This window comes from Gobio gobio, assembly GCF_949357685.1.
Source record: "Gobio gobio genome assembly, chromosome: 13".
Classification (NCBI taxonomy): Eukaryota; Metazoa; Chordata; class Actinopteri; order Cypriniformes; family Gobionidae; genus Gobio; species Gobio gobio.
The window spans coordinates 45,058,673-45,085,869 of NC_137106.1; the positions used below are offsets into that span (position 1 = coordinate 45,058,673).

The 27,197-nt window shown below is 37.1% G+C and overlaps 3 protein-coding genes across 3 annotated transcripts in view; 1 reads left to right on the plus strand and 2 right to left on the minus strand.

Annotated features, from left to right (window-relative positions):
• Nucleotides 1–4,304, minus strand: part of col12a1a (collagen, type XII, alpha 1a) — a 111,405-nt gene extending 107,101 nt beyond the window's left edge. Inside the window, exons 1-2 of the mRNA XM_079832663.1 lie at nt 4,216–4,304; nt 3,013–3,118 (exon numbers count right to left, since the gene is read on the minus strand). Of these exons, the coding sequence (XP_079688789.1) occupies nt 3,013–3,082 (70 nt within the window). The 5' untranslated portion in view covers nt 3,083–3,118; nt 4,216–4,304. The remainder of the gene's footprint in view (nt 1–3,012; nt 3,119–4,215) is intronic.
• A 2,739-nt stretch (nt 4,305–7,043) lies between these two features.
• On the minus strand, nt 7,044–17,568 carry cox7a2a (cytochrome c oxidase subunit 7A2a). The gene is made up of 4 exons (XM_079833521.1): nt 17,461–17,568; nt 15,696–15,785; nt 11,288–11,372; nt 7,044–8,165 (listed from the first exon to the last, which is right to left on the minus strand). Exons 1-4 carry the CDS (start codon nt 17,476–17,478, stop codon nt 8,107–8,109), a joined length of 252 nt encoding a protein of 83 aa, XP_079689647.1. The 5' UTR covers nt 17,479–17,568; the 3' UTR covers nt 7,044–8,106.
• A 4,483-nt stretch (nt 17,569–22,051) lies between these two features.
• On the plus strand, nt 22,052–26,487 carry LOC307136030 (zona pellucida sperm-binding protein 4-like; the record flags this gene model as incomplete). The annotated part of the gene is made up of 8 exons (XM_079832776.1): nt 22,052–22,252; nt 25,059–25,149; nt 25,226–25,413; nt 25,485–25,582; nt 25,664–25,821; nt 25,908–26,100; nt 26,170–26,317; nt 26,398–26,487. The coding sequence occupies 8 exons, from the start codon at nt 22,052–22,054 to the stop codon at nt 26,485–26,487; spliced, it is 1,167 nt and encodes a 388-aa protein (XP_079688902.1).
• Between the last annotated feature and the right edge of the window lie 710 nt (nt 26,488–27,197).

Consider the following 27,197-nt stretch of genomic DNA (forward strand, 5'->3'; position numbering starts at 1 on the left):
AGCGCTCATTTTTCACTGCGTGTCTTTAGTTTTTTAATGGCAAAAGAGGGTTTGGCCAGCAAGCTGTTAGTTCTCATTTTGCTTCTCGTTTAGAACGTTTAGATATTTATACCGAATATTTGTTCCTTGTTGAGAATTGGAACCTTTATTTTTAAGATGATTAAACCAGTGCATTTATTACTCCTCTTCATCAACAAGGTGATGAAGATCCACAGAGTCGGCTCTAGATTTATTATCATCTATAAGAGCAGATATTTCCTGTGAAACCTTGATCATCTCTTTCCATGCACTACTGTTCTTAATTCTACCTCACGCCCAGCTGGATAACAAGGACGTGGCAAAGTGTCACGTGCACAAAGAAAAAGAAGGGTGGAGGCCAGAGCAGCAGAATATCATTTTCAAATAAACGATGGAGGAAAAACACCAGGCAAACGACAAATAACACGACCTGCTGGAGAAAGAATGCTCACCAACCTGACGCATCAAACTCAAACGGTCAGCGTCCGAACAGGCCTCTGCCCTTCTCCGAAACCACGAGTCTTCACTGATTCACAGACGTCAAGCCGAGGCATCTTACGGGACGTGTCACGGCACCAGCGCGCGCAAACCATGTACGAAACACCACCTACCATGTGCTTAAGACACCAGCTCAGCGGACTGTGAAATAATGCAATCGGACAGCTTTGTTGACTCTGTTGACAGTTTAATAACGAAAGTGACACAAACGTCTGCTCGTGTTGAGTTTCTGGAAACTTCAGGATGAGGAGGCCCATCAGGAGAGAGCTTAATTCTCTCATCCCCCGGAGAGAAAGTCTGCCCCGCGTCAATAACCTCCAGCCAGGCAGGCATTCTTTCTGGCTTGCGCCGTTGCCAGGTTGGAGTCTCCCGGAGAAGCCGAACAGATGCCAAAGTAATTCCGCAACATGTGCTGACATTAAACATTACTGCATATTAACTTTCCATATGGATTGCAACTCAGCGTTTTCGTGAGCGGCTGCAGGAAACCTAAAAAGGCTCTTTGTCTTTGTGCTGTCTGAGGACTAGTTCAGCCCTCTCGTGTTACATCTTTCCATTCTGTTACAGCACCAAAAAAAAAAAAAAAAAAAAACGAAAAATGAGAGTTTCCATTTGGTTTTCCAGACTCCATCCTCACGTTCTCACATCATTTTCTCCCGAGACAGCCGTCGCTGGGCTGGACTGATGCTGTGTGGCGACTTTAATTACATATCCGACTTACACTAAAACAACTTCGAATCATGTGGTAGAAAACACTTATCCATTTTACTACCGTCGCTGATTTAGTAAAAGCATAGCTAAAGTAATGTGTATTTTTATATTTGAAGTAAATTGTACATGTACATACCGTTTTACTGCACAATTGGGCTGTTTTGAAAATGCCAGAAAATAGGAGGATTTTAATTTAATGTACGAGGAATTGTATAAAGAATTGAGGGAGTGAAAAGACAAAACTACCTTATAGATGGAAATTTAAATTTCTTCAGATTTATATCTCACATTTTTTAAATAATTCATCATCAAAGTGCTTAAAAATGACAAAGTAAAAAAAAAAAATATATATATATATATATATATATATATATATATATATATATATATATATATATATATATATATATATATATATATGTGTGTGTATATATACATATAGATTATATATATTTTTTTTTTATAAAATTAAAATATATATATAATTAAATATTCCCATAATACATATAAACTAGTCTAACTACTAACTATACATTTTTTTTTAAATTAAAGCATAAAATAAATATTATCAAAATGTTTATTTTAAGGCGCTTTATGGGAATCCCGTCGCTGTTAACTGTGATTGGACGCTGGAAAAAACGGTCTATTTTTTCATTCCTTTTAGGCGGGTTTTGAGTCGGTTTTCTGGCTGATTTTTCCCCCTGGGATCTGGCAACCCTGATCCTGCTACACAGTGTGCCGTGAAAAAGTTCAAAACTAAGTGATTTTGTCGCATATTTTTTAACTCGTGAATTCTGCACTTTTGAGTTTGACTCAAGAGAATCAAGTCTCTGCAGGAGAACAAAAACTGTCGTCTATTAGAACGAATTCTGCCATAACAAAGAACACTTTTGAGCTGTTAAAAGTCCTGTAGTAACTTATACTGCAAAAATCGATAACAGGGCAGCAGTTGAACAGTTTTCTGTTGTTTAATAATGATGCTTTTGTAATAATGTGTTCATTTCAACTCTTCACGTAATTATGGTGGCTTGTAGAAGAGGTGATGACCATCCCAGACTGCTTTGTTTCATGCTGTAGAGGTGTGTGTGCGTGTGTGTGTGTGTGTGTGTGTGTGTGTGTGTGTGTGTGTGTGTGTGTGTGTGTGTGTGTGTGTGTGTGTGTGTGTGTGTGTGTGTGTGTGTGTGTGTGTGTGTGTGTGTGTGTGTGTGTGTGTGTGTGTGTGTGTGTGTGTGTGTCCAAAGTTATGGGGACAAAGATTGCAATATCCAAAATCCTTGTCCTTGTGGGGACATTTTTTGGGTCCCCATGAGGAAAACTGCTTATAAATCACACCAAGTAATGTTTTTAGAAAATGTAAAAATGCAGAAAGTTTTGTGTGATGGGTAGTTTTAGGGGTAGGGTTAGTCTAGGGAGTTAGAATATACAGTTGTACAGTATAAAAATCATTATGTCTGTGGAAAGTGCCCATAAAACATGAAAACACAATGTGTGTGCGCATGTATGTGTGTGTCTTTAGGACCACTGAAATCACACTTCACATGAAGAGTAACATTTTTAAACAAACATAGCACATACTTTGTTAGTAAATCTTAGCTTATTAAACTATATCTATATTTCTATAAATCTATGACTATATATACACTAAAGTACATAACTATGTAGAAGTAAATTATATAACTTAAGGATGGTCTGAGTATTAATACATCTTAATATAAGATATTACTTGGTGTCCAAAAATATATTTCACTGTAAAAAAAAAATACCAAAAGAGCGCATGGACTATACCTTGAGCCTCTACTGAATTCAGTAATAGAGTAAAGAGAGCGGCAGTGGCCAAAGACAGCCTGGTCTTCATGTTTATACAGACACAGTCAGCAGCTCATTCATTAATCTACAAAGAGAAGAAGAAACAAATCAACTTTATTTCTGTAGTCAATGCACAGTTCATTATCTTAATTAACAGTATCATCATCCCAAAACATTCCTGGTGTACTTAGTATTTTATTCTTGCCTAAATGTGGTATAAACACTCATTTAAACAATGAACATGTAAATGCCAATTAGACAGATTTACTTAGACGGAGATTTGCAGTACGGCTCATGAGCGCCACCACGTGGAGATTTACACAAGTGCAGTGAAAATGCACAACCGTTCAAGTGATTATAAGGCTATAGATGGGCTACTCTAAAAAAAAAAAAGTTATGAATTACTATTTACTAATTAGGCCTACATCTTCAATACTGTAATTAGATTGCTGTACATATTACTCTCTCCAAAAAGTATTTAATTACTTTAATTACTAAATCCTAAATCGACCTCGACTAGTTAATGATTCAACATGAAACGGAGCTTTCAATTCATTAAAATAAATAATATAAAACTACATAAATTATTCTTATTGACTGACTAAAGTATTACAAATGTGAGAAGGATACCTAAAAACGTCTATTTAAAGTTAGACTTGAAATTTTGATGTTAATTCCACTTTCCTATTATATATAATTGTTCTATACACAGTATTAAGTTCAATTAGAACTAACTAATTAAATACAGAACCTATAAAACGAAGACCTACAGAAGAAATAAGAGTAATCCCGTACGTTACTTTTTCAAGGGAAAAATAATGAAATTACTGTAACTAATTACACCCAACATTGGATGGGACCGACATAAATGAATAATTATCTCAATACGATTTCTGCTAAACATTTAAACATAAAAAAAGTTTCCCCCTCTAGTTGCATATTGCTCAAATTGCAGGATTTCATAAAGAAGAGAAGCTGCAGTGCTAAAAAAAAATTAAAAAAAATCTATAATTTTATAATTTCTGTTTAAATCAACTAAACATGTCATATTCAAACACCTCACAACTTACTAGGAGATTTCCCATAAACAAATAATATTTGTTTAACGTTTATTTCATTCACTGAACACGTGCATTACAAAAGCCGTGCAAGTCTAAAGAAGAAAAGAGACCGTAATCAGACCTGATAAAGTCCGTCAGTATCACAGAAGGAAAGTGAAGTCCAGAATGAGATCTCCTCTCGCTCCTCCAGCACTGAGGGAAACCTCTGAGAGAATGGGAGGTGTCTCGGCACAACCTGACACTAAATAGGGGGTTGTTCCCAACTTTGCTCCCTGACGAAATTCCTCAAGAATGGAGCCCCCACTTTTAAGTCAAAGATATGGGACTGCTGGAAGAATGGGCTGAAATCCACTTCAGTGGGAGGTTACGTTTGTATAGGCTAAATGAGAAATGGGGACGTTTTATGTAGCCTATGAAAGCCACACAAAAAAAAATGTAATTGCGAATTTTTTTTATCATGTCTCAGATTCTGCATGGGAAAAGTTTGGCACTCGAAAATATTAGAATGAAAAAAATATAGGCTACTTATTTGTGAAATAGGCTAATTTACATACGTAATTTAATAATTTAGCGTAATATTTTAGTACCTCAGTACTGTAGGCTATTCAAATCCTCGACATCTGAGTGGAAAAGCAGTCGACGCAGTTTTATTGAGTGTCGTCGCACATCTGCACTACAAGCACGTGAACACTTTGTTAACGAAGCTGACTGTACTTCAAACGAAGTGTATGCGAAATATATCAGTGAAAGTTTTGCCGGTTAGACCGCCTCGTTATTTCTAATGAGGTCGCTTAGCTCGCTGAACAGAGAGACTGACTGCTTTCTCAATCACACACTACAGCTGCGAACTAGAAACACATTCTTCGCTGCTGATGGTGAAGTGTGTGTGCTTTTAAGTGTGTCGTAAACAGCCGGTAGAGGGAGATACATTCACCTCACGTCATAGCCTATAACCTCCTGGGTGCCAGTCATTATATTTGAGTGAATTTCTCTGACATAGTCACATACATGTCACAGTTTCCAGTCTGAATGTCCTGTAAAGAGCACATTCAAGGCTTTTCAGAGATAGCCTACCATTTGTTTTGAGGTTTCACCAGGACAACAACTTCTCCCTGGTCATTAAACATGACTGAAATCAAATTTAGCACTCTAATGGAAATATATTTTGTAATATTTTATCATTAATTAAATGTTCAAATTGTTTGATATAAATCTTCTCTGGAAAATGTTTAGGGGGTTTCTAATTCTGTTACAAAACGGCAATTAATATCATACATGTCCACTGTAGAGGACACCGGGACTTAAATCATGTTTATCAGGCATTTTGGGAGACACAAGCGAATAGGGAAAGTACATATCAATACTCCTATGCAATATTAGATATTCTTTTTTCATTCAAGTTGCTCAAGAACACATTAATATTCAAATTAGATCCAGTGTATAGATACATTGCATTGAATGGGAGAACACACGTATGGCCATTTTACCCATTGCATAATGTAAAATGGTATATCAATTCATTCCTTTATATCTTTCATAACAAGTTTCATGCCACATGATTTTTCATACACAGATTAAATTCCCAATTAACACAAATTCATAATGATTATTTCATAATAAACTTTTTGAAGCAAATCAATGAGATGTATTCTTGTGTTGCAGCACGTTTGAGCTTCTGCAACAACCAATGAGGTTCATTCTCAGGTTACTCTTCTGCAACAACCAATGAGGTTCATTCTCAGGTTACTCTTCTGCAACAACCAATGAGGTTCATTCTTTGTGTTATGCAGCACGTTTGAGCTTCAGCAAGAACCAATGAGGTTCATTCTCATGTTACGCATCATGTTTGCGCTTTAGCAAGAACCAATGAGGTTCATTCTAGTGTTACTCAGCACGTTTGAGCTTCAGCAAGAACCAATGAGGTTCATTCTCATGTTACGCATCATGTTTGCGCTTTAGCAAAAACCAATGAGGTTCATTTGTGTGTGTGTTACGCAGCACGTTTGAGCTTCTGCAAGAACCAATGAGGTTCATTCTCAGGTCATTCTTCTGCAACAACCAATGAGGTTCATTTGTGTGTGTTACGCAGCACGTTTGAGCTTCTGCAAGAACCAATGAGGTTCATTCTCAGGTTACTCTTCTGCAACAACCAATGAGGTTCATTCTCAGGTTACTCTTCTGCAACAACCAATGAGGTTAATTCTTCGTGTTATGCAGCACGTTTGAGCTTCAGCAAGAACCAATGAGGTTCATTCTCATGTTACGCATCATGTTTGCGCTTTAGCAAGAACCAATGAGTTTCATTCTTGTGTTACGCAGCACGTTTGAGCTTCAGCAAGAACCAATGAGGTTCATTCTCATGTTACGCATCATGTTTGCGCTTTAGCAAGAACCAATGAGGTTCATTCTCATGTTATGCAGCACGTTTGAGCTTCAGCAAGAACCAATGAGGTTCATTCTCAGGTTACTCTTCTGCAACAACCAATGAGGTTCATTCTCATGTTATGCTGCACGTTTGAGCTTCAGCAAGAACCAATGAGGTTCATTCTCAGGTCATTCTTCTGCAACAACCAATGAGGTTCATTCTCAGGTTACTCTTCTGCAACAACCAATGAGGTTAATTCTCATGTTATGCAGCACGTTTGAGCTTCAGCAAGAACCAATGAGGTTCATTCTCAGGTCATTCTTCTGCAACAATCAATGAGGTTCATTCTCAGGTTACTCTTCTGCAACAACCAATGAGGTTCATTCTCAGGTTACTCTTCTGCAACAACCAATGAGGTTCATTCTCAGGTTACTCTTCTGCAACAACCAATGAGGTTCATTCTCAGGTTACTCTTCTGCAACAACCAATGAGGTTCATTCTCAGGTTACTCTTCTGCAACAACCAATGAGGTTCATTCTCATGGTACGCAGCACGTTTGAGCTTTTGGTTAATAAAGGTAGATAAAATGCATAAAAATCTTTGTTTTATTTAATATTTACTTATTGGAGGTTTGCATAGTCTGATTCTCATTTTGATGAATGCTTAATCTTTTTTGTGCAAGTGCTCACATTTAGTCTAGAACTACAATAATCATCATGTTTACACACGCCTCTTCACTTACTCTTGATTTCTCTCAACAAGGGGACAGGAGAGCGGTCAGTCAAATAAATGTGAAAAAGTAACTCAAATATATTTCGTTGTAAATTTTAAAAGTAATGCAATATTTTACTAGTTACTTGAAAAAGTAATGATTACATAACTCAAGTTACTTGTAATGCTTTATCTCCAACACATCAGAAAAGTCCATGGAGAACAATTGCGAAACACACTAATAGGATGCTATATTTCTACATAACAGAATTCTTACACACTACATAGTATGGCAAATAACAATTATCAGCTATATAAGTGCGTACAGACAGTCTTTATCTTAACACTTTTGCTTCAGTTCAGCAAAGAAGAATTGGATGAAGATGCTGTATTGAAACGTAATGTATACATTTTTTAAATGTACGTTATAGATCTTACTGTAAACTAAATTATCCATGTATGGGTTTCATTTTTTCATTGGATCTTTCATTGAAAATGACACTTCTTTCTGGCGAGGTATGCAGGACTTCTCCAATTATTTAGTCTTGATTAAAGTCCACCCCTTCATTTGCCTCTACTTTTGAGAAGCCACACCCACAACTCAACATCCAATCAACAACCGATTCATGGAACCAAGTCTCCACCCTACATTTTTTCTTATTCGTTGATCCGTTACACTTAAATATACGTCACAATGCAGAAGAAAAGATTCTGCTTTATCCGACTTAAAACCTAATGATATGTAGTGAAAATATAGTTGAGATGAGACCTTAAAACACAGATTGTCGGTACAGTGGAACGTTTTTATTACATAATGATTGCTCTTTATTAGTACAATCAATAAATATTAATCCATTGTATTCAAAATAAATGACAAGACATAATTCTGAGGATTAGAGATCTTTACAACTCAGACACATGAACGGAGAGGTGTGTTCAATTCTTCTTCTTGGGCAGTGCTGCGTCGATCAGTGAATACACCACATAACCGCTCCCTGAGGAGAGAAGAGGGGTTGTTGTTTATGGAAGGAAAGAACTACAGATTCAGTTTATATGGAACACTGGAAAGAGTACAAAGAACAAAACAATATGACGGTGCCCTGAACAAGACAGGCATTGAACTGTAAGCAACTGTACATCTGCGGTTACATTTAGAAATACTTACACAGTTTGATCATATGTTTCTCCATCATACACACAAATCACAATGCTAACTATATGAAGTCTTATGAAGTTATATGATGGCTTTGTGTGAGGAAGAGACCAAAATTAAAAATGTTATTCACTGATAATCTTCCCTTGTGCCATTTCCACTCCCTAATATAAGGACAAAAGTAGGGAGTCACAAAGTCTCATGAAAAACAAAAACGTTTCTTCAAATTGTGACTAAATTACCCAGAAAACAAGTAAAGAGCTCCTTTTAGAATCACTGAAGCTGTCGGTCAGTTCAGTGTGAGACTATAGATGAACAATGGTAACCTATATTTAATAAGAGCAGAATATTGAAATTTTTTGCACATTACTATTGTAAATAAAAGTTAATTTTATCTGCATATCAATTCATAAACCTTTGACTGGTTTATTCACATGCTGAAAGTTTTGGACCCCAGGTATGCGCTACCAAGCCGCAAATATTTTACAAAAACAATAAAGTTAACTTGTTTTGAACAATTTCTTTGTCACCTGCAGATTGATTTTAAGTAGGAAGGAAAAAAACGTGATTATGCGATCGCATAATTCAATGCATAATCAGCCAAACTCCGCATATTTATGCGGGGGCCGCATTTTCAAATACGCCGCACTTTCGCAGCATAAATTGCTGATTTCCGTGCGCAAAATATGTGGGGCTTGAATGATTTTCATGCAAAAAAAGTCATATATCTTAGCAGAGAGTTGAAAAATGTTGCGTTTACTTCACACAAGAGCAGCCATTTCCTCCTATTGCCATGGGAACGTTATAAAGTGACGTAATTATGCAACGTGAACATCATCGAAAAGCTGCAAACCCCGCGGTGAAACCATGATGAAGCATGCACAAATTATTCTCATTTTCCAGTAAAAATAAGCACAAAAGACCACGCAAAGCAGTTTCCCGGTGTGTTGCCAGTGGGGGCAAATCATTTTCAAAGTGGACTGTTGTAGTTTCATTCAGGAGTTGATGCGACTTTATAGTTGTAAGCAGGGTCCGAAATTAACACCCGCCAAGCGCCAAATGCGGGTAGATTTTCCGTTTGGCGACAAAATTCAAAAGACTATCCGCCACACTGGCGGGTGATTTTCATACCAAAATAGTAATGCAATATAATGTGTTTGCCAGTAACTAATCTGGGGAGCCAGCCACAGAACGTCTCTACGCTCCAAGTCTCGCGACACTGTCTCGGGGGCCGGAAGGTAAACAGTGCCGCGAGACTTGAAGCACTAGAGACGGTCTGTTGCTAGCTAGTACTGCAGCTAACTTGCGGTCTGCAGCTATCTGCTGCATATTAGCTGATATGTGGCGACATTTACCGGGAGTGAGCCAACCTTTGAAACAAAAACTCACAGACGAAAAGGGGGAGTTAAATAAAAAAAAGAAAGTTTTGTGAGAAATGGAGGTATGGAGATAATGGAGTTTCAAGAGGCTGGCTACAATATGATTCTGACGCTGTCGTGATGAGTTGTTCGGTGTGTCGCTGGTATGCTAAAGATAAAAACAGAAACAACTCATTTGTCATCGGAAATAAAACAATGAAACTTGAGAACATTCGTGACCATGAACACAGCAAATGTCACATTGCCTGCATGTCTGTGTCCCTGGCTCAATCGGAGCCTACCTCCAAACCTACTTGTTTGCATTTTTGCACTCTGTACAGAACTTGTCATCAGCTACAGTTTCTATAAGTGCTTTATTAATGAAGTTGATTACATTTTGATCAATATATAGATTTTTTTTTTATTATACATTTCAAATTTTGCTCTGGACAATTTTTTATGTTTGTATTCAACATAATACCTTATTATCTCAATTAAATGTACTGAAATGAATGTATATGTGACAAAAAAAGGCTGTTTATTATTCTGGCCGGTAAAAAAAATATGCTTGGCTGGTGGATTTTTCTCATCTACCAGTCCCCCGTGGCAGGTGAGCCAAAAAGTTAATTTCGGACCCTGGTAGATTGCACTTTTTTGTTACCAGTGGGTTAAATCATACTAGTTTCAAAAACCTTACAGTTGTAAGTGTATTAGTAGTATGTAAATGTACGTTACAGTAAGAGATTGCACTGTGTATTGGAAGCACTTATTTTAACAGAAGTATAGCTACCTCTGTTAAACAGGAAGCACACATTTAATTTTTTTATATTTTATTTATTGATTTTTACAGAAGTTGTAGCATATTCCTTTTGTAAAGCTACAGAACTTGTTTGACTCATCAATGTTTTGTAAGTTTGAGCCATGTGTTTACTAAGGTCTGAAATAAAACGAGATGAGAAGTTAAATATTCCCAGCATTTTCTGTGATGTAGTATGCTTGTTTATCATAGGACGTAATAAGAAATGACTCTTTACATTAAGGCAGTAGCCTAGCGAGAATAGGGTGTTGGGGAAATCACTTTTTTTTTTCTCTTTTCCATCAAACCGCAGTTTTTACAAGCTCCCGCAATTTCATTGCATAAAAATCCTGCATATTCCATCGCATTTTTTATGAAAACGTGCCGCAAAATCAAGAATTTTTGCCTGCAACAATCACAAAAGAAAACTGCATTTTGCTGGAAGGACTGAATATCGGTATTGAGGTATTTTAGTCTGGTATCGTGCCACAGTCATAATTTTGGTATTGTGTCAACACAACCCACAAAATAAGAATAATACAATTATTAAAACTTGAATGTAAGAATATTACAAAATTTTTCCTCAATGTTTTAATTTTACCAGTAAAACATGTGTAGTGTAGCACCTAGCTTGCCAAAAATAAAAGGAAAGATTAAATTAATTTAATTATATTTCATAAGAATAAACTGTTAATGTTGTGTGCCTTCATTATGACTTCTTCCCATGTCAATGAAATTCCACATAAAAGACAGATGATGCACAAATAACAAATGAAGGCCAAAATGGCAAGCCAAATATTTATAGCTTACCAAAGACAGTAAGGGCCATTGTCAGCCTGTACAAGAGGGCATCTGTTACGCCTCCCTTCAAATGAACCGGCATGCCATTGTCTTCCTGAAAGAAGCAGAAACAGTATTTTAGCATTTGATACTTCAACACTTACTTTAAAGGGGGCCACAAGTGTAAAGCATAATTCTGCGTTTGCACTTTAGGAAGTTAGAATAATGCAAAAGATACAAGTATTCAGTTTCAAACTAATTTTACATCTGTAGGCGAGACCACCAACACAAACTCAACATTTAAGATTGATCTCCGTCACATAGAAACAATTTAATTAAGAAAAGATTTTTATTCTTAAGAATGATAAAATATCAGCATAATATAACAACAGCCAGCCTCAATGTAGCGGCAGACTGCCATAAGCAGAATGTGCCAGCATCAAAGCCAGTGAAAATCGCAGTTATAGAATAAGTGAAGCTTTGCAACAATTTGACACTTCATACTATTTCAGTATTATGACACATGCAATGATTAGTAATAAAGCCTACTATACAAGTGAACCCTACTAGCGAATCATTTCGTACTTATCTGTTCATCCACAATAACAGACCAGAACCTGGGAACAAATTACAATCTTAACTTTTACATTACCATTAGCAAGAGCCAAAGAGGAATTAAAAGATGTAGTAACTAGGGGTGTAACGGTACACAAAACTGACGGTTCAGTACGCACCTCGGTTTTGAAATCACGGTTCGGTACAGCAGTTTTACAAAATTGCTTTTTATTTATTTTTATTCAACAGTTGCTGAAAAAATTGTGTCTCTCCTTAAATTAATTCAATTATAACTAACAGTTTCTTAAAGATAATGCATAGGGAGCCCTTACACATTACTATAATAAGGTTACAGAGCAAACTATTAGCCTAAATTCAGTTACTATTTATTTTTAGATATAATAATCAACACTCATAAGCTTCACATAAGGCAGTTTTTGCATTAACTTCTAAATCATATATATATATATTTATTAGGGCTGTCAAAAGATTAAAAATCGCATTCCAAAATAAAAGTGCGTGTTTACATAATATATGTGTGTACTCTGTTAATTATTATTTATATATAAATACACACATTCATGTATATATTTAAGAAATATTTGCATTTATATACTGTATATACATTTATATAATCTATAATATATATAAATATAAATGTTTTATATATAAAAATAATATTTTTTTCTTAAATATATACATGCTTGTGTGTGTATTTATATATAAATAATAATTAACAGAGTACACACACATATATTAAGTAAACACAAACTTTTGAATGCGATTAATCTTTCGACACCCCTAATAAATAAATTTTATATATAAATATATATTTATTTGCGTCAATCGCGTCCGGTGTGAACGCCAATAAAAAAACTGAACGTGCCACTTGAGCTAACGGGCGTTTCAGCACATCAGCAGCAGCAGTCAGATCATATTCTTCACGAGAGCGAGGAGCTAAATCACAAGATGATCGCGGAATATTTGGTTTTAAAGCGATGTAAAAGCGCCTATTTAAGTGAATTTGTCATTGTACTGTTTTGTTGCTATGCTTTTCATTAAGAATAATAGCTAATGAACCTACAATTCAAGCAACCCGCCCCTGAATTGGCAAACCGAAAGTAAACGGCGCAGGGCTGCATGCGTTCAGCCGCTCAAGTGCACAAGCACAGCAATGAGGGAAACGGTGAGGGAACATTTTTTCAACGTCACATCCCTAACGTGTAAAAAGGATAATCCATTTTGATTCTTTTATTCTATTTTCCACAATGTCAAACGAACGCAGCTTAACCCAAAATGCAAGCTCATGGCTTCTGCCACATAAGCTCGTGCAGTTGTGCGCTCTGCTGCAGGGAACACTATGAAGAAGCAAATATATTTATTAAGTATAACGAGGCTATTAAATATGGCTTGGCTATAAGATAATTGAAAAAAAGTATGGTATTTTATAGTGATTTTATAGTGTAAACATATGCAAGCATGAATGAGAGCCGTTTTTAGCGGGATGCCAGGTGTTCGCGGAAAACATCAACAACGAATATTCGAATCACAAATTTGAAAATCGAATACCAACCCATCGAACGAATATTCGAATATTCTGGTCCAGCCCTAGTCTATACAGCGCCTATACAGTCACGTCACATTAAAGTAGGGCTGGGACGGTTACAGCATTACCGCAATACCGCGGTCACGTGACGCCTACCGCGGGTCTGAGATCGTCACCGCCATCACCGCAAAAAAAACAAAAAAAAAAACATTGGCCTGCACATGTGCGCACGTTGTGTCTAATTCCATGGATTCATTGATTCTAATGACATGGATTGTGTCTAATGACATGCGTGTCTTATATGGATTCAAGGTTTTCTAAACAAAACTGAATCAAAAGATGGAGCAAATCCGACCTTTCGCGAGTTGGGGAGCGCAATTTTCCATTATAACATTCCATTTGTATCCGTGTAATGTCTTGTAGCCTATAATTTGAATTAAATTTTACTAAAGCATAAAATACAGGCGCATAAGCAGGTTTTTAATTGCACGTGCTTAACACTTCTCTCACATGGTTTCGCAGCCGACATTAGCGGGTAGGGAGATAGAAGTCATGAAAGCAGAAGAACGCACCGCCCGGGCCATGGGTTTGTGAAAAAAAACACTGCTTCAGAAAGAAACTGAGCTGGACCTGCCTCAGTACTCCTTAGTACTGGTAAGTTTTAACTCTCTTCCAACTCTGTTTGGGAAAGATTGACTACAAATAAGCTGGGCCTGCGAAATTTCATTCAATATAATCAATAAATAATCTATAGTAGGCAATTAAATATAAGTAGGCTATGTGATTCTGAAATTCCAATTTCATTAAAAGGCTATCGAAAAAGATATCCGTCTGGCAGGCTTACAATCACAGTAGTGTGCGACACTTGGTTAAATTAAATAGCCTTCGTTAAATATTTGAACCACTGAGACAAAAGCGCACACGAGATATATAAATTAATATGAATATGTAAAAATATGTAATATAAATATAAATAATAAGTAATATCCAATCACGGTGTGAGCAGCGACACTTTGTTAAATTAAATAGCCTTCGTTAAATAGCACCACTGAGACAAAAGCGCACACGAGATAGGCATATAGCCTATATATAAATTAATATAAATATGTAAAAATAGGTCTAATATAATATAATAATATAGTATGTAAAAATTATTTATGTAATATAAATAACAAATAATATATATATAATATATACAATCATTAGCCTAAATAGCCTTGTTAAATTAAAAAGTATTCGTTAAATAGCCTTGAACCACTGAGACAAAAGCGCACACCACACGAGATATGTAAAATAATATAAATATGTAAATGTTATCAAATATAAAAAATAAATATAAATAATAAACGTGGCATAATATACAATCACGGTAGTGTGAGCAGCGAGTGACTAGCTTTGTTAAATTAAATAGCCTTGAGCCTTCGTTAAATAGTCTTCATTAACCACTGAGACAAAAGCGCACACGAGATGTAAATTGTAAATGTAAATTAATAGCCTGAATTTGTAAAAATATGTAATTTAAAAATATAAATACTATATAAATAATATATTATATTATATGGGCGGGTGTGCGCGAAAGTCGTTATAGTTTAAGTGATTGTTTGATGACGGCGACTGTAATCTGAAAGTAAAAATATGGGAAATAAATAAACATGAACAAATAAATATATATTACTGATCAATACCGATAAATAGAAATGTGTTTGTTTGTCTTTGTTTATGCTGTTCCATCTTCAGATCTCTCAGTCGGGATCTGATCTGCTCTCTCAGCAAAAAATATGAAGGCTGGGATGTAAACCATATAGATTTCGTTTTGCCAGCACTTTTTTTTCAGATATCATTCCATTTCTGTTCTAATTGTTCCTGTTCTAAACGTGAAAAAAATAAATGTAAAATAAACATGTTCCTTATTATATGTTCAATTGCCTGCGCTGGTGTGTGCGTGTGCGCAAAACTCGATCGGGAGCCCTTTAAAGCGGTTTACCGCTGAACCGTGGGAATTTCTTGCTTTTCAACCGCGGTAAGAAAAAATCTATACCGTCCCAGCCCTACATTAAAGAGCGTCAAAACAGCATTTATCGTTTGAATTTCGTGATAAAATGGTGGAATATGTTCGTGTGGGAACTCGTGAAGTGTGTTCAGCGCTTAAAACAAGCCGACTGTTAACTGTTAAAGATTGCACTCGGAACCATTCGGTACGCATGCGCACCAAACCGAAAGCCCCGTACCGAAACGGTTCGGAACGAACACGTGTACCGTTACACCCCTAGTAGTAACTAAACCTGTGAAATCTTAGGATGAGACTAAATGTCTAGATGGATTAGAATCAGAACTAACTTGAAACAACTTCTGCTTGCCAGGGACTTTATTCTCCAGCTGCCTGCGTGCGCTACTGGATACGGTCCGCCTGGAGACCTGCTGCAGGGTCTGGAGAACAACAACAACGCTCATTATTTCAGTGGATTTCATCTGCATAAGGTAAAACTATGATATAAAACAACATAAAACGCAATACAAAAATGCAACAATATGTATCGTGGATGGTGACAATCTGTATTGTGTGTATAAATTACTGTTCCTGGTTCCTGTTCTTTTCGATCTGTGTTTTGTTTGATGAATTATAATAAAATAAAAAAATAATAAAAAAAGGGGGAAACTGAAACTTTACACTGGACCTCTAGGAGCTGATCCTATTATATATTACATATAATATATCTCAATGGCAAAAAGTGTCCCAATCAACCTGGGCCCGTATTTATCAAGCATCTGAGAGTTACTCACAAGAACACTGCTAAGAATTGACTTGAGAGTAAAAAAAATCTTGGCTCAAAGCTGTGCTAAAAAGTTAGTTATCAAGCATCTCAATGATTTAAGCGAAGTGTAGGACTAAATCTTAAGTGTCAGTCTTAGAGTTGATTCACAAATCATTTACGAAAACTTTGAAAAGTTGTTATTATAAAAATGTGTATTTGAATTAAGAAAATGTATGTATAACCTTGAACATATGGTCAAACATTTGTATAGGTGTCCAAGTTGATGCCTGTTGGATTTGAATGGAGTTTGAAATGTCAGGTGGTGCGACCAGCAAATTTACATTTAAAAGTATCAATTCCCACTGCAATTGCAAAATGAAGTAAGAAATATAACTGTAAACCCTTACATAATGTATACAAATAATTTTTACAGTTAAAAAAAAAACATAACTACTTATGGAAAAATGGGTGTTACAGTCTATGGTTTGAACACATTGAGGAGTGTGTCCGTTTATATGAATTGGACTAAAAGGGCAACACAAAAAGAAATGGAAAGCGAATTTACTATGTGATATGCATTTAAGACACTACAATGATTCATATCTACAAGTTTTCAGCAGTGCTAAGTACATTAAGTGTATATTATTTTTAAATGAATATTTGGTCGCACCACCTGACATTTTCTGGGTGGTAAAACCAGAACTCTTGTTTAATAATGAATTAATGTTGTCTTAAAAGCTGTAAAACCCATATGAATCACCACCATACATTTATTTGGACATAAAAATGCATTTTAAAACCGTTTTGCTTAACATTTTTATTTTTTTTAATCTTAGAAACCTTATTTGTCAGTGACCCATAAAATAATAATAATAATAATAATAATATTATATATATATATATATATATATATATATATATATATATATATATATATATATATATATATATATATATATATATATATCAACAAAAAACAAATATAAAAAACACAACCCTCACGTACATAATAAACAGTGTAACGTTAAATCTCTCCAGGAAACTCCAATTTATCGAGCTTGAGACAAATTGCTTTATGTAATTACACGGATTTACATATGAACCAATACAATGTACCAATACAACAGCATTTGTATATTTCTTACACAGTTACTTTGTTTATAAACTAAAATATACAAAAATCCTTGATATTCTTCAGAAATGAGCAGGAGGTCATGAGAGATGCTACGAGGCTAACGCCGGTGTTTCTAATTCTGGTCAAATGTAATCAAACTGTGTTATGAAGAGACAATCAATCGCTTTCGCACGATAAATGCAATGAGAAATAACATAAAGGTCTTAAATCTCACCCTTAAGTGCCTAAACATGGTGATGGTTTCTCCTTCAGACTGCAATGTTCAGGAAGCCGCACCAGCACAAGGACACTTGAAAATGTCACTTCCTTCTTCAGCTCGAGTGGGCGGAATGAGCAGCGCGTTACTGACACCTACCGGACAGGAGACAGTTAGGAGATTCGGTTCTTTCTAGCGAATCGGTTCCTTCCGGAACTGTCCGGCTGGATCCGAAATCGCATTATTTGAGGGGACAGCCATTTGTAGTGGTGTCCGAAACCATAGTGGACGTTATTGAGAGCACTCATTCAATCTCACATTGCACCGCGATAACGAGTGAACAGCCAACACTGACTTCGACTCGTTTTCATTCACTCCTTCAAATGAACCGTATTACTAACCTAGGGACGATTCGAGTAGCAGAGTGACATTTTTTCCTATAGAAACATTAAATGTATAGTTATACCGTTATTAACATTATTGATAAGTTTGTTACACTTCAGCTTGAATAAAAGCTCACATTGCTGATTTTATTTTTGTCGTTCCGTCCACAGTATAAATACAAAATTTAGGCTCTCTTGACTTAGTAAAAAAAAATTGGAAATTAGTAGTCACAAAAGAAGTAAAGTACATTTCACCGCCAAACTAGTCAGTTACTGTTTATAAATTACATGACTAAAAATGTAGTAAGTAACCTACATTGCATTACACATTTTAGTAAATATAATCTGACTACTTTTTGATCAAACTCTTTTATCACATTGAGTTGAATAGGATAGTAGGCTACCATATTGGTATACAAATACTATATAAAAATATATTCCTTTCTTTATTATCAACAACATAGTACATTAAACATTAGGCCTACTAATGTTTAAACATTAACCGAACAAATTTTAAAATAATACAAACTATAATAGGCCCGAAGACTTAGCAATACACGGTTAACAGTTGAGAGTTCTAATGCTGCTCTAACCAGCAGAAGATACTAGACGGGTTTAAATCCCAGTTGCACAGGTGGGGCATGTTGTAACTGTTACAATGTGCCCCTATTAGAACTATTCTATTGAGGAAAGAATAACAGTCAATGTTCAGAAGTTATGGTTTTTAACTTCTGTATAACTGTTTGTCAGTATAGTTTTAATGATTAAATGGCATTATTTTATTTGAAAGTTAATTTGTATTTTGACTTAGTTTGTCTTGTTTTATTGTATCTGAACCTCAAGCTGTCATGTTGCCCCACCTATGGGGCAGGCTGTCATATTTCACTTTCTTTTGGGGTAAATCGAAAGCATACACTGGATTAATGATTAGCAATCAAGGTTTACTGAGTTTTACACGATTCTTTTGTAGTGTGTTTTTTTTTGGTGAAGTTTATTAAAATAAATATGGTCACCTGTGTAGCTACATTCTTCTACTTCTCTCACTGCGGTTTCCTGATGGTTTATAGAACAATTACTCCGAGTCGCCCTCTGTCGTTTCACAGAATAGTACAACGGCGAGTGCGTCAAGTATAAACGCCTCGTCCGTTTGGGGATTGACAAAGTGTGTGTTGGTTGAAAACCTTTGCTAGGGGAAAGAATTGTGTTTTGGTAGTTTTAGTGCATTTTGAATGTGAAATTATCTGCTGCGCCGAGCTGAAAGTTTGTTAGGAGAACTGTGTGAAGAGTTTTGAAAAAGTGTCCTAAGTATTGAGAAATGGGTCCTAGCAATTGTATATTAAAAAACCCCCACTGTAAATGGCAAGAGGCATCCTGCACAGGCAAAACAACCAATTAATATTATTCAACATATCCTAGCTTTTTACCGAAAATATTCAGATGTAACCCCCTTTGTAATAATTAACATTTTCATAAGTAACTGTAATTTAATTACACTTTTTTTCTCAGTAACTGATTACAGTTACATTTATTTTGTAATTAAAGTATATATGAGTAGATTCGTCCCCTCTGTCATAATCAAGGAGTCGAGGGTCTGTCCACATAAACCTCTCTTGTCCACTTGTGGAACACTTCAAAATGGCGACAGGGATTGCCCCAAGGGGAAGTGCTTAGGGAGGTTTGTGAGTGTGTTGCTAAATTTGGAACTACAGACTATTACTATTTCTGCCATATAAAGATATTGTAAAAGTAGTAATGCTAGTTAATATTTCTGCATGTCTACAAGCAAAGCGGAATGCACCAAACATCTACCCAAAGTACTTTGGGCAAGCTCCAGTAGCAAACCTGAGCATGAACCTTTTTATTTGTCTTCAATATGACAAATCTGACTAATTGGATTAAATATAGGGGAGAGCAGGGCACAACCTTACGCTTTTTGACTGTCTCAGTTTGTGTAAATTCACTTGGGGTTCAGAGTATTTATTTTTTCTCACATTAATTCCCCACATGTCTAGTACAATTATGTGGTTTTGTTTCATTAATACTGTGTATACTTTTTTTCTTGATTTACCCCGAAAGAATGGAAGTGAAATGTGACAACATGCCCCATGGGTGGGGCACATTGTAACATGACCAAATGACAGCTTAAAATGTTACCTGATATAATAACAAAAAATACAAGACAAACTAAAATATTTTGTCAATAAAATACAATTATTAACTTTTTAATTTGTAATGATTAAAATTATACAGATTTTTGGCTAAATACAGCTAAACAGCATAGTTAAAAACATAATGATAATGAATAATTTCTGATCATTGACTCTGTCATTATTCACCCTTTTCTCATGGTTTCTCAAAAGAATTCATAAAAGTATAGAATATAATAGCGTAGTTCTAATAGGGGCTCATTGTAATGCAGTGTTTCAACGCACCCCACCTGCGCAACTGGGATTTAAACCGTGGCTCATGTCTTCTGCTGTTAGATCAACATTAAAGAACAATCTCAACTGTTAAATAACAGATATAAGATTCAAATAATATCAGATTTGTCTTGTTTTAAATAAACACAAAAAACAGAGATGAAAAATAAACTTAAGTAAGAAATTTACTTTTTGCTATGGTTAAATAAATGTTCAGTAATATCTTCCAAAGATTATTTAATTTTGCGGCTATTTTTTCTCTAAATAATGTTGATATGGCAACCAGTAAATACACTAAGTTTCGTCGTTTCGTCATCCTGGCATGTGTGGAAAGTGTTAAACCATGTGTGTTACAACTAAAGCCTAGTTCAGACTGCACGATTTTCAAACTCGTCGGATCACAGTTCTTTTCACACTGCATGACTCTCTGGGCCAGCATTCAGTCACTGCTGTGTTCACACTGCACGATGGATCGGCGACAGAGGGTTTCACACTGCATGACTGTACAAAAGGAAAAATCGCCGACAGCTCTGTCCCGTCCGCGAACTACGTTTCACAAGCAAACATACGCAAGAAGTGAGAAGGAAACAACGCTAGATAACACGTGCGTCAGACCGGAGTTCTTGTGCCAGACTGGAATTGTTATTAAAAATATAGACTGCAGTTCAGAAACTTGCTATCCAAATTGTCTGTGCGCTGATTTGCAGCAAAAAGGAGAAAAAGAAAAAAGATTATGGTGGAGGAAATGGTTGGGGAGACACAGGGAGCAAGGATTGTGTTCTGCAAAGAGAGTTTGAGGTAAATAAATAATTTTGCAGTGTGCTGCTGCTGCGGCTGGTCAAGCAAATGTTTGTGCTTTGTTTCTGCTTATATATATATATATAAAAAATACGGATATTCTGGTCTATAACTCCTCCCCGAACCTCCCGCTGCCCTGTATCTTGCTCCCTCATTGGCTGTCGGTCATCGCAGATGTATTTTTCAGTCAGAACTCATTTCACACAGCAGGAGTTTGAATCGCCGACAGGTCCAGATATTTAGCATGCCAAATATCTCGCGAGCGTCGGCAACTCATCGGCGATTGTCTCTGATCGCGTCTTTGATCATTCACACTGCGTGATTGTCACTCGCGTGCACAAGCACCGATTTGCCTATCATTTCAGCCATTTGTCTGCGATTTCCCAAAACCTGTCGGCGAGTCAAAATCGGGGCTAAAATCGGGCAGTGTGAACTTGGCATAACCCCGCGTTAGTTTGTGCCCCGCACTCCCCTACATCACATGCGTATGATTTTGATGAGAATTTTCTGGTAGCATAAACTCCCATTTGGGCAAGTCTGGAGAATCATGACTCTTAATGAAGAGGGAGGGATCATTGTTAATTAGCCAAAATCTGTAGAATACAAAAAGACCAAAGGGCATCATCTCAACAGTGAAATGATTTTTATTCTTTTTTTGAGCTGAAAAGAGCTTTGGTAGGAGCCAGAGAAACATCTCCTGGTAAGGATGAAATATGTTATAAAATGGTTGAAAACTTAAATCCTCAAGCGCAGTTGGTGATCCTGCAGCTATATAATAAGGTATGGGAGTTAGGGGTATTGCCGTCAGCATGGAAACACTCTGTTGTTATCCCAATTGGGAAACCAGGTAAAGATAAAGGTGAAACAACTAGTTATAGACCTATCGCACTAACATCTAATTTATGTAAAATAATGGAACGTATGGTCACTGACAGGTTAACTTACATATTAGAAAGTAGGAATTTGCTAATACCACAACAAAGTGGTTTCCGTAGAGGGAGGTCAACTATGGATCCGGTGATATGCTTGGAGGATGAAATCAGGAAGGCTCAGACTAAAAAGGAACTGGTAGCTGCTGTCTTCTTTGATGTGGAGAAGGCCTATGATATGTTGTGGAAAGAGGGTCTTCTGATTAAATTAGAATCCATGGGAATTGGGGGAAGAATGTTCAACTGGATTATGAATTTTCTGAAGGACAGGACTATAGAGGTAAGAGTTGGAGTATCTTACTCTAAAGTTTACTCTATAGAAAATGGGGTACCACAAGGAAGTGTATGTAGTCCTATTTTGTTTAATATCATGATTAATGAGGTTTTTTCAGAGGTTGATACTAGACTTGGGAGGTCTTTATATGCAGATGATGGGGCAATATGGGTAAGGGGTCGTAATGCAGCATTTGTTGGAAAAAAGCTACAGACAGCAGTCAACATTGTTGAGAATTGGGGAAATAGGTGGGGTTTTCGGTTTTCTGTGGACAAGACACAGGTTATTTGTTTTTCTAAGAAGTGTAATAATCCTGCAATACAAATTACTCTTTATGGGCAATCAATCAAGCAGGTTCAAAGTATAAGGTTTTTAGGTGTGTGGATGGACCATAAGTTGACATTTGGAGATCATATACAGAAAAATGTTACCAAGTGTAAGAAGGCAGTCAATGTTATGAGATGCCTGGTAGGAAGTGGTTGGGGTGCCAGTATGAACTCTCTTAAACATATTTATATTGCGTTAATTAGATCAACATTGGATTATGCATGCATTGCATTTAGTTCAGCTGCAAAATCTCATTTGCAAAGGCTTGACTTAATCCAAACACAAGCCCTCCGCCTATGTAGTGGTGCAATCAAGACTTCTTCAATCCCAGCTCTACAGGTGGAGGTTGGGGAGATGCCTTTATCTCTGAGACGTCTTCAGCTTGCCATGGTATATTGGGTAAACTTACAGGGGCATAAGCAGGGTCATCCAACTAAACCAGTGTTAAATTCATGTTGGGAGCATGGAAGAAAGCAATTTAATAGTTTTGGATGGGTGGGAAACGGACAAGCCGAGAAACTGGGACTAGTTAAATTAACTAACAGCTGTGCAGTGGCGTTACCTACTATTCCCCCTTGGATGTTTCCATTACCAGTTGTGGACCTTGAAATCGCAAATACATTAAAACAATGCAAGGAATATGGTGGGATGAACGATCTGGTAAAGCAATATCTAGCTCTCAATTATAATAATAGTATTCAAATATTTACAGATGGCTCAAAAGACCCAAATACAGGAAAGACGGGAGCTGCAGTATATATACCACACTTTCAGAAATCCATACTTAAAAGAACTTCAGATCATTTAGCAGTTTACACTGTGGAACTTTTAGCTATTTTACTAGCACTCACGTGGATAGAGGAGGTTGGACCTAATAAATATATTATCTGCTCAGACTCAATGGCATCATTAATAAGTATTGCAAACTGCAAATCTGTCTGTAGGCCTGACTTGATTTATGAAATCTTTCATAGTCTATATAGATTACAAAATCTTAATATTGTAGTGAGTTTTATGTGGGTCCCATCTCACGTTGAAATAGAGGGTAATGAAGCAGTTGATCGTTTGGCTAAAAAGACTCTTGAGTCAGATCTGCAATGGATAGTTCCATTGAGTAAAATGGAAGTGAAAAGTGTCATTAAATCAGGAATCAATGGGTTATGGCAAGAACAATGGGATAAGGAGATCAAAGGTCGTTTTTTATATAAAGTACAGAAACAAGTGACAACAAGGAGACAGGGTGGTTGGAATCGAAGGGGAGAAACAGTGATCACAAGGTTAAGAATTGGACATACAGGTCTCAATCATAATCTCAGTCGTTTAGGGAAACACGCAACGGGACTATGCATTAACTGTGACAAGAGAGAAACTGTAGAACATGTATTACTAGAGTGTGAAGCATACAACATGGAAAGAACTATACTATTAGAACAAGTCAAAGAATTAGGTTATACACAATTATCAGTAGAGGGTTTACTTTCTTTTTCTACATCAAAACCATCAGTATGGCCAGTTCTCATTAGGTACTTAAAAGAAACAGGTTTATTTGATAGAATTTAAAAACAACACTACAATTTTTTTTTTTATTTTTTTTTATTTTTTTATTAGCATATAAATCCGCATTGAAGCTCCACACCCCAAGCAGTTGGTGGCGGTAATGCACCAAATTGGTATGCCAACCGCCAATAACTTTAAAGAAGAAGAAGAAGAAGATCTCAACAGTGTGACTAGTTGTTGAACAATGGCAGGAAGCTGGTGTGCTGTTCAATCTCTGGCACTTTGTGTGTGGTTTTGTACTTTTTGTCATGCTGTTCCACAGTGGAGTAATCTGCCCCAGAATCCTCTGATGTTAAAGCAAATTGACCAGCGGGTTCAACAACAAGCTAGTCAACAGTTTCCTCAGAAGGTTCAACAGCTAGCTAGTCAACATAGTCAACAGTTTCCTCAGAAGGTTCAACAGCTAGCTAGTCAACAGTTTCCTCAGAAGGTTCAACAACAAGCTAGTCAAAAGTTTCCTCAGAAGGTTCAACAGCTAGCTAGTAAACAGTTTCCTCAGAAGGTTCAACAACAAGCTAGTCAACAGTTTCCTCAGCAGGTTCAACAACAAGCTAGTCAACAGTTTCCTCAGCAGGTTCAACAACAAGCTAGTCAACAGTTTCCTCAGCAGGTTCAACAACAAGCTAGTCAACAGTTTCCTCAGCAGGTTCAACAACAAGCTAGTCAACAGTTTCCTCAGCAGGTTCAACAACAAGCTAGTCAACAGTTTCCTCAGCAGTTTCAACAACAAGCTAGTCAGTTTCCTCAGCAGTTTCAACAACAAGCTAGTCAACAGTTTCCTCAGCAGATTCAACAACAAGCTAGTCAACAGTTTCCTCAGCAGGTTCAACAACAAGCTAGTCAAAAGTTTCCTCAGCAGGTTCAGTCTAAGCAGCCAGTGGCGCAGGCAGAGCCCCTTGACAAATGTGCTGTAGCTGATTATGAGCAGATCCAATGTGGCCCACCTGGTATCAGTGGTGCTGAGTGTGACGCTATCAACTGCTGCTTTAATGGACAGCAGTGTTTCTATGGGAAGGCAGGTAAGAGTGAGTCAATGTTAAGGTTTTCATGTTAAACCACTCCTCAGTAATAACCTGCTCTTGTACCTTGTTCCAGTGACTGTCCAGTGTATAAGAGATGGTCAGTTTGTGGTAGTGGTGGCAAGAGATGTTACACTACCTCGCTTGAGCCTGGATTCAGTCCATCTCCTGGGTGGAAACGACCCACCTTGCAGTCCTGTGGGATCTACACCTTCCTTTGCTATATACCAGTTCCCTGTCACTGCATGTGGCACAAGCATGATGGTGAGTAGCTGCTTGTGGTTCAGTTCTGCATGGCTTAGAATGTCCTGGATGCCAACAGTTACTATTTGCAGGAGGACGGTGGATATGTGGTGTATGAGAACCGAATGACCTCCTCGTATGAAGTGGGTGTTGGACCACTTGGTTCCATCACAAGGGACAGCCATTTTGAGTAGGTTTTGTTGTTGTTTTTTTTAATTAGAAAAAATATGAATCCTTGACAAAGGCTACAAGCTCACTATTTGTTGTCTAGGCTTCTCTTCCAGTGTAGGTACTCTGCTACTTCTGTGGAAGCTCTGGTTGTGGAGGTCAACACTGTTCCTGCACCTCCACTAGTAGCGGCTTCTGGACCCCTCAGGGTGGAGCTTAGACTGGCAAATGGTCAATGTGTCACCAAAGGCTGTGCAGAAGGTAAGTGTCTGTCCAAGTATGCACAAGTATTTTCTAAAAATCCAGATTGCAGCAGTTTCTGGTTAAACGCTGGTTTTCTTCCCCAGGGGATGAGGCATACACGTCCTACTACGGTGATGCTGATTATCCCGTCACAAAAGTCCTGCGGGAGCCTGTGTATGTTGAGGTGCGCATTTTGGAGAGGACCGACCCCAACATTGTCCTAATGCTTGGACATTGCTGGGCGACATCAACCCCCAGTCCACTCAGTCTACCCCAGTGGGACCTTCTGGTTGATGGGTGAGTAAGGCCAGTCTTTATCCATCTAGTGTGCTGTAAGGCAGTTCTGACTGCCTCTTTACCTTTCAGATGCCCTTACCAGGATGACCGTTACCTGACCTCATTGGTTCCGGTGGCTGGATCTTCTGGTCTTCAGTTCCCAACCCACTACAAGCGCTTTGTTGTGAAGATGTTCACATTTGTGGATCCAGCATCACTGGCTCCTCTACAGGAAACCGTATGCTCTGCAGCCTTACCTGAATCCTTAATATTAGGTGTTTTTCTTTCTGTGGCTTATCCCTTTCCCCCCTCTGTTAGATCTTCATCCACTGTAGTACAGCAGTGTGCCATCCCTCTTCTGGCTCCTGTGAGCAAAGCTGCACTAGGAAAAGTGAGTGCTTGTTGTAAACTGACTTCAGGAACCATGAGAATTTGGTTTTTAAATGCCTCACGATTCTACCATTTTCTTTTCCAGGAAGAGATGCTAACGTCAAGACCATCTCTAGTGGGCAAACTGTGGTGTCTAGTGGAGAAGTTACCCTGGTCATGTGACTTTAGTAGTTTTAATAAACTTCTTAACTCCACTGTCTCTTTGGTATTGATTTTTCATGACTGTTCTCAGTTTGATTTATTGGGCTACACTACTAAACAGGAGTTCCCTTTTTTGCATCTGCAACGAAATGAGTATCAACCTGCATTGTCTTATTTATTTTAAATCCCAAATTGTGACCAGCCTTTTTTCTTTAGGCTAGCCCCAATGTTTATTGAAAAGTAGACTGGTGCTTTAATAAAAGCTGGTTTAGTCCCTTAACTGGTGGGAGTTGCTGTCACACTGGAGTTGCTGTCTGCAGGCCTGTTTACACCTGGTAATAAAGCGTTTATCAGTCCAATCACAAGTGGACTATGCTAAATACAGGTGTAAATGCGGTCTAAAATGTTTTAAACTTGTCTTGTTTTTTTTTGTTGCTTTTAACCTTACTCATGAAAGGGGTCTATAAACCGTTTCCAGAACGGTTAAAAACAGAATGTGGAAGGCAATCCATGGCGTCAAGGAAATGCATCCCATTTTAATTATATTTAACTGGTTTGAAGAGCTAACTGTTGGTGAATTAGGTTTG

Coding starts and splice junctions, on each gene's coding strand:
- cox7a2a (XM_079833521.1), bottom strand. Junction 11,373..15,695: donor GCAAGCAGAAGTTGTTTCAA/GTTAGTTCTGAT, acceptor TGCTTCTTTCAG/GAAGACAATGGCATGCCGGT. Junction 8,166..11,287: donor AATGGCCCTTACTGTCTTTG/GTAAGCTATAAA, acceptor TTCTCTCCTCAG/GGAGCGGTTATGTGGTGTAT.